This window comes from Chondrus crispus, genomic scaffold, assembly GCF_000350225.1.
Source record: "Chondrus crispus Stackhouse genomic scaffold, scaffold_140, whole genome shotgun sequence".
Lineage (NCBI taxonomy): Eukaryota > Rhodophyta > Florideophyceae > Gigartinales > Gigartinaceae > Chondrus > Chondrus crispus.
The window spans coordinates 21935-28833 of NW_005179006.1; the positions used below are offsets into that span (position 1 = coordinate 21935).

The 6899-nt window shown below is 51.8% G+C and overlaps 1 protein-coding gene; it reads right to left on the reverse strand.

The window, feature by feature from the left end:
- Window positions 1-4864: 4864 nt before the first annotated feature.
- CHC_T00002489001 (hypothetical protein) lies at window positions 4865-6649 on the reverse strand. XM_005713460.1 is given in 2 exon segments: window positions 4865-5083; window positions 5084-6649. 1 exon segment carries the CDS (start codon window positions 6647-6649, stop codon window positions 5084-5086), a length of 1566 nt encoding a protein of 521 aa, XP_005713517.1. The 3' UTR covers window positions 4865-5083.
- Window positions 6650-6899: the final 250 nt, after the last annotated feature.

Here is a 6899-nt window from a genome sequence, read left to right on the forward strand (position 1 = left end):
ACTGCAGCCGAGTCAACCCGTAACGTCATCTACGACGAATATCCACGATCAAAATCGTGTTCACCGTCCCGATAGACCGGGTGTCCCGAGCGTTACAGTATCCATCTCTCCTATAGAGCAGTCTCAGGTTCCCCTAACAGGGTTGGAGGACTTGCCAGATACATCGCCTATGAATGGCGCATCCCAAACCGGAATTTGGAACAGAGCTCGGATTGGACAGCCGCCCCCTTCGAGGCGCTCTGATGGGACGACCAGAAGCCGTCCCGAACACTCGAGGCATGGGGCTCGTCGCTACGCCCGGTTGGCGAATGATACTCCGGTCGGACAGGAGAAAAACTCTACACCACCCGCTGACAGTCCACGTGACGAGCCGACTCCCGCCTCCAACGAAGGAGAAGGAGACGCACGCTACCAATTGGAGCCCGAAGCTGCCTCCCAGAACATCTTTGCAGTGACGGAGCAACACTCAAGGGACCCGCGAGAAGCCGCGTCTGACACTACAACAAGAAAAGTGGACAGGGATCAGTCGCAATCTCCACACGCCATCAATGGCGAAGAATACGTGGTCGACCACGTCGTCGCGCATCGCTATGATGACGACGGTAAACTCGTCTTCCGAGTAAGATGGTACGGCTACACGCTGGAGGACGACCGTCCTCCGGCGTGTAGCTGGAGGTACGGCTATACGTCGGTGGAGGACACTGAAGAACCAATTAGTCCCCTCCGACGGAGCCATGTAATTTTATATTGCAAAAGAAAGGGATTGAATGTCCCAGACTCGATCATCCGAGCAAGACAAGGATAGATTCAAGACAAAGGTGGTTCCTCTTTACCTTAAAAAGAATGACTACACGCCCTATGGCGCTACTGTACGCAAGATACCGCTTCGAACTTACCGCCAGATGGCGTTGCAAACTCCTCATGGAGCAAAAAAATAGCAAGGTGAACCCGGTCCGCCATCGCGTCACGCAAAAATTTGCGTACGACGGCCATTTCGTCGTCCATAATCTCACGAGCTGGAGGAGCCCGGTCAATAAGTATACCGGACCGTACGGTATCGCTCGCCACGCTGGCGTTACTCTTATTGAGTACAGGACCTCCTGCCGGAAAGGAGGTCTCCACGGACGCCACAAGTTCAAAATCCTTTTCGTCATCTTCGACGACCTCTTTTCGAGAGTCCTCCGGTTGGAGTCCACTAACGTCCGGGGAAAAGCATTACTCCTTTCCCTGGCGAGGACGTCAGAAATAACACGCTTCTCATCAGCGAACTTCCTCGCCCTTTCTGGCGTCCATTCTTCCTGCTCCCCCGGACAGCCTCCGCTGTGGGCCCCTCAGATGGAGAACCCGCTCGCAAATATTGCGTAATTGACGCGTCATCGCGATAGATCACGGGGTCGTGCCACGGCGCCTCCGTGAGGAGCTGGGCCTGCTCAAACGACCCTTGCCCGAAGAAATCGCCAACCTGGCGGAATACGCGATGACGCGCGGAAGCCCGGATGAACCCGGTTTGGAGGCCCTGCAGGTGAGACATAGCGCGAAGGACCGCGGTGCGATGCTGTGAGAGTGAGACGAACGCGGAAGAAAAAAATGACCGCAGAAGAAGAAACGCACACGGAGAAAAAAAATTGCGAAAAGAAAAACACGCGAAAAAAATTGCGAAGGAATCAGTCAGAAACGCCGCCTTCGGCGCAAATACGCGCGTAGCCGCGAGAGTCGTTGGGTTGGAGCGCCAAGACAGGCGGAGGAATGGAAGCACGCGCAGGGTTGCGAGTGCAGGGAAAGGTGCAGGGGTAATGGACCGCGTTTCAAAGGCGGATCGGCACGACCCTTGAAGGGGGGGTGATGTAGTGCAGTGACCCTGTACTGTACGCCTGGCCACCGCCGTCGTGGGGCCGCGCTCCCCGCCTTTGACACGTGTGTCACACGTGTGCTCATCCAAAGTGTACGCGTACACTTTGGATGATACCACACGTGTTTGATAAGCGCCCCACACGTGTACTGTGCGCGCACACTTGGGAAGGTACCCCACGTGTACCGCAAGTGGCCACACGTGTATGACAATCGTATGACACGTATACAATACATGTACAACACGTGTACGACACGTATACATACGTGGTGCCCACAAGTTTCTACGCTAATTAGCGTCTAACGCCAAGTGGCAATTCTAATGACGATAATTAATTATTAATTACCCATTTAGTAACCGACGCCGACGACGGCGCTCGGCCTATATAGGTCGGGTGTCGGAAGGCGCTACAGTAAAGAGGCATCAGGTGATCGGACCCCAACTCTGGTAGGATCCTCTACAGTTCCTATCTAGTTGGGTAAGTATGGTACTTGCACCCTTCGTCGTCATCCTTTTTCTTGTTTTTTCTTTACTTTTTGACCAATTTCTACATTTCTACGCTATGGTTCTTCTTCTTTCTTCCTTCTGTTTTCTTGTGTTGTTCTTCTTCGACGTTGTCGATAGCGGTCCGCAATTCGGCCGCGACACACCCACTCCTTCTAGTTACTCGATCCCGAGTACCCCTTCACGCGCTGACCGGGACTCTACCCGCGATTCTCGCCTTACCTTTGAGCTACCACGGACAGAGGGCCCCGAACACCCTGGTGGTGACTGGACATACCGCTTTTCCTCATAGCGAGATTTACGCCCTCGTTGGCGAGTGTATCCACTGCACTACAGGAAGTGAGCGAGAGATGTGGGAGGGTGGGCAATTACGCGAGGCGTCTTGCTAAGTCCTTTTCAAAATTTGAGACCTCGGGATTGTGAAATCGGTTTCACGGTCGGCTTGAGTAGGGGCCAAAGATGTTCCCAGCTGTTCGCCAATACCATGAGAAGCGGTATTGATTCTAGCACTGCTGAGAATCGCGGCTTCTGTTGCGTCAGTATTTTGAAGACGATTCGTAGGTCTCACGTCACCTTCATGGCTCGAACTTGTAATTGGGAGCGAGTGTTCAGCCGTAATGCAGCTTTGCCGTGAACGTTTGAAGCAATCTATGATTGGGCCAATATCTTCTGGACCATAATCAAAAAGGGTTGCAAGCCAAATGTTTAGCATCAATTGCGAGTTATCGAGTACGTCTTTTGACAGGACAAATGTCACACCTTCCGGGAATTTGAAGAGCCCGTAGAGGTCGGAAACTCGTTTCAAGAATCTTAAAGGCCGCATCGAGGAACGAAAGAATGATAACGTAAAAAAATTTCCACACCAAAAATTTGGTCTTTCATGTTCTCGACTGCAGATACAACATCAATCTTCTCCCCGATCTTGTAGTTCTTCGGAATGTCAACAGCGGCTTGCTTAAAGCTTGCAGACATGGTGTCACCTTGAGCAGGGCGGAAGGCAAGAACTGTTTCAAACAGATCTGCATGAGGGGTGGGAATTCTTTCTGAGGTAGGCACTTTTTCTTGAGACATTTCGAAAATTTTGGTTGGGGGGTTGGGAAAGCCTCGAAACTATCCAGTTGAATCCGGATTGTCACTGAATATCGCGAGGCCGCGGCCAGTAGACGAGAGGTCAAACCCTCGCGAGGGACAGCTGGCCGGAAAGGGAGTGGGCGTCTGGGAAAGAGAAGTAGAAAGGGAATTTGGACGGAATGAGCAGACGCGGAAAGGGAAAGGCCGAAAGTAGCCTTTTCACTTTACTATTGTGTCCCTCTGACCCCCGCGCGTCCGGTTACAGGACGGTTGGACAGAGCTAAATACAAAGCGAGGAACAGGCGGCGTCGGGGGGCTTGCAGAAGTCCGCCGGCGTAAGTGTGACACGTGTGTCAACGTGCAGACAGAGGAGCACGTATATTGACATTTTGGATACTATTTCTTTAACGTGCGTGCACTGAGCAATAACATATTGCAGAACAGCGGGATAGCAGAGCTATGAATGCACCAAAAGACAAAGAATCTAGTGCAGTTACAAAAACAAAGCTACATTTTGACACGAGCATTCTGCCTCCGAAGATATCAGATAAAATGCTTCAAGCTTGCTCAAAAAAAAGTGCTTTTCCAGGCATTCCCAAAAACGACCGCAAAGGACATGCAGTTCTCCTTTAACTCTTTCCTTCCACAACGCAGAAATCAAGTGCGGTGGCGAGATTATATATTTCCTTTTTGTCGATACAGCTACAGTCAAGAAAAATAAATTTAAAAGTAGGCTCATATGAGGACAACAGTCCAATAGACACCAGTATGAGCTTATTCGGCCTTTGTTCAGAGAGCGTCAGTCTCTTGGGATTTCTTGAGTTTCATTGAAGAATCATCCCGGACTTAGGAACGGGTCGGAGTCTCTACAGTAGTGTCTATCCGATCGGGGCTTGCTCTCGTTTGAGGATGGCGATGTCCTCATATGTGGACAGCTCTTTTTTTTGCAAAAATATATAAATTTAATTGAATATTCAAAAAGCTATCTTGGACACTATTTCCTTAACGCACTTGTTTTCGCCAATAACATCTTGCAGAACATCGCGATAGCTGCTGCTTTGAATACGCAGAAAGTTTAAGAATGTAATGCAGATTGAGTACCTAGTTCCCTTTTTAAACTGGGGTTTTTGGTTTCGAAGTTATTTTACGTGCGGTTTTATTGTGGTTTAAAAAGCTTCTTTTCCAGACATATCTAAAATCGACCAGGAAGAACGTGCAATTCTCACAAAGTTCTTTCTGGCCGCAAGGTAGAAGTCGAGTGCGGTGGCGGGGTTATCTTTTTCCTCCGTGGCGAGAAAGCGAAGGCCAAGAAAAACTAAGTCGAGAAGTGTCCTCATACGAGAACAACGGTCCGATAGACATAAGTAAGCCTTCATGTGTGCCTCATTCCGAACGTGCGACTCAACCAGGCTCTTCGCGTGGAGCAAAGAAGAATTAAAAAAGGAACACATAACGACATCTGTATCATGCTCGCCATCGACATACCCGACGCGAAACAATGGACCACTTTTATCGGAAACAGGGAAAGCTTCAACTAAATAATTTGTATCCAATCTGACTATCTTATGTACTACGGGCCGTGATTAAAAAACGGAAGCGCTATTCACACGCATGTGACCAACCTGCATAGGCATGCCGTGCTACGACAGTGAACGAGTATTAACGGAGCTGAACTGGATTACTTCCTGGTGTGGTGTCCCTATAATCGCCAGAAGGAGCTTGTTCTCGAACCAGTGTGTTTCTCAAGCGTTGCCTTCGACTGATCGGCGGAACAACGTACGGTGCCCTATGAGATGACCAGGTTGTTGCTGTTGAGCCTGTCCATGCCGATGAGCTGCAACTGTCTGCATGCGATTCGCCACAAGGCTCTGCCTTCATGTCAGCACCAGTAGCCTGCTGAAACATGCGGATACGTCCCTTTTGAGTACCGTACACAACTCCGTCCGCAATGCCAAACACAGGCGCAAATACTGCCACGTTAATCTCATCCTCAGCCCCCCCTTCTTGACCTTCTGTGAGATCCATGTCTGCGCGCAAGCTTCGGATCATTTCAAACTTCTCACTCACATTGTATATATCTACTACGCCTACTTGATTAGGACGGCGCATGCCACCATCGGCACCCCGTCCAGCTGTCTGATCATAGTGTTCTGCGTGCCCACGAAGGACTGGATTCTTCGGCCGAAACGAAAAGCCGGCCAGCAAGTGATGTGACGTGGATGAGAACTTGAGATTGGTCAAAGCAGTGACATGCCCTCTATCCAGAGCCGTCTCGTACATGACCGTGCCGATCTTGATCTGATTGCGCTTGACAAGTGACATGACCGCAATCTTAAAGGAATCGCTATGCTCGTGCACGGGTATGCAAGCCGCCAGCATGGTACCGCAGGGAGAAAAATGGATGCCTGCATCATTGTACGCCACCGCACGAGGAACCTCTAGCACAGGATCATCAAATTTCTTCACAATGCGACGATCAAAGCGGTGGATAACGAGCTTGAGAGTGAACTGCTCCTCTTGATTAGACGGGGCGCCCGTCGGTGGCGGGGGAGACCTATTCTTCTCTCCCGTCATGAGCATGGTGCCTGACGGATGAAAGTCGACCATGTGAAAAGGGTTCACACCGCCAAGCAATTTTCGAGGAACCCCCGGGCCGCGGATGTCGTCGATAGCGGAGCTCGTGGAGCGAGAGTTGTTCGGCGCGGCCTCCATATAGTTCCAAAGCAGCAAGTTGCTACCTGACGTAATAGCGAGCAAGCTGCCGTCTGGATTGAAACTGACACAAGAAATGCTGGAAGCAAAAGTGTGCTTCCTGATGCATTCGCCTTGAGAAACGTCCCAGACGCGACACTCGCAACCCAAGCAGCCCGAGGCTAGGATGGAGGAATCTTTTGGATGGAAACGAACGGTCCACGGGGTGCGCGGGTGGCCATCGAGGCATGCGATTTGCTCTCCTGAGGGGTAGCGGAAGACCTTGACGGAATGATCGCCATGAGTAGAAGCAAAATACCTGCCGTCGTGGGAAAAAGCGATGCTGATGGTGGAGCGCACCAAAGGATCCGGGCGGTCGAGGGGGACGTATTTTCCGCGGTCCAGGCGGCGTAAGGTGTTGTCCTCAACCCAAGAGAGCAGGTCCGGAGATGTGGGGGGTTCACCGCCCGTCTCGCGATCGCGGACAAACGAAAAGCCCGCGGTGGCGCGTGGGCGACGGCGGACGATGTTCATAGCGATGTGTGGCGGGGCCGGGGAGGGTGTGGGGAAGCTGGGTTCGGGCGGGTAATCTTGGCGCCAGGCGTTGAGATCGAAGGGGTTGGGTTGTGGGTGCGACGGTTGGTGGCGCAGGTGACGGCGCGGGGCGGCACGGGTGGTGCGCGAGGGGCGGGTAGTGGAGGTGGGAGGGGTGGGGGGTTGCGGGGCGGGGGTGTCAACCTCCATCTCCATGATGGGGGCAGAAGGGAGGGAGGCCAGAATGATT

Coding starts and splice junctions, on each gene's coding strand:
- CHC_T00002489001 (XM_005713460.1), bottom strand. CDS start 6,649: ATGAACATCGTCCGCCGTCGCCCACGCGCCACCGCGGGCTTTTCGTTT.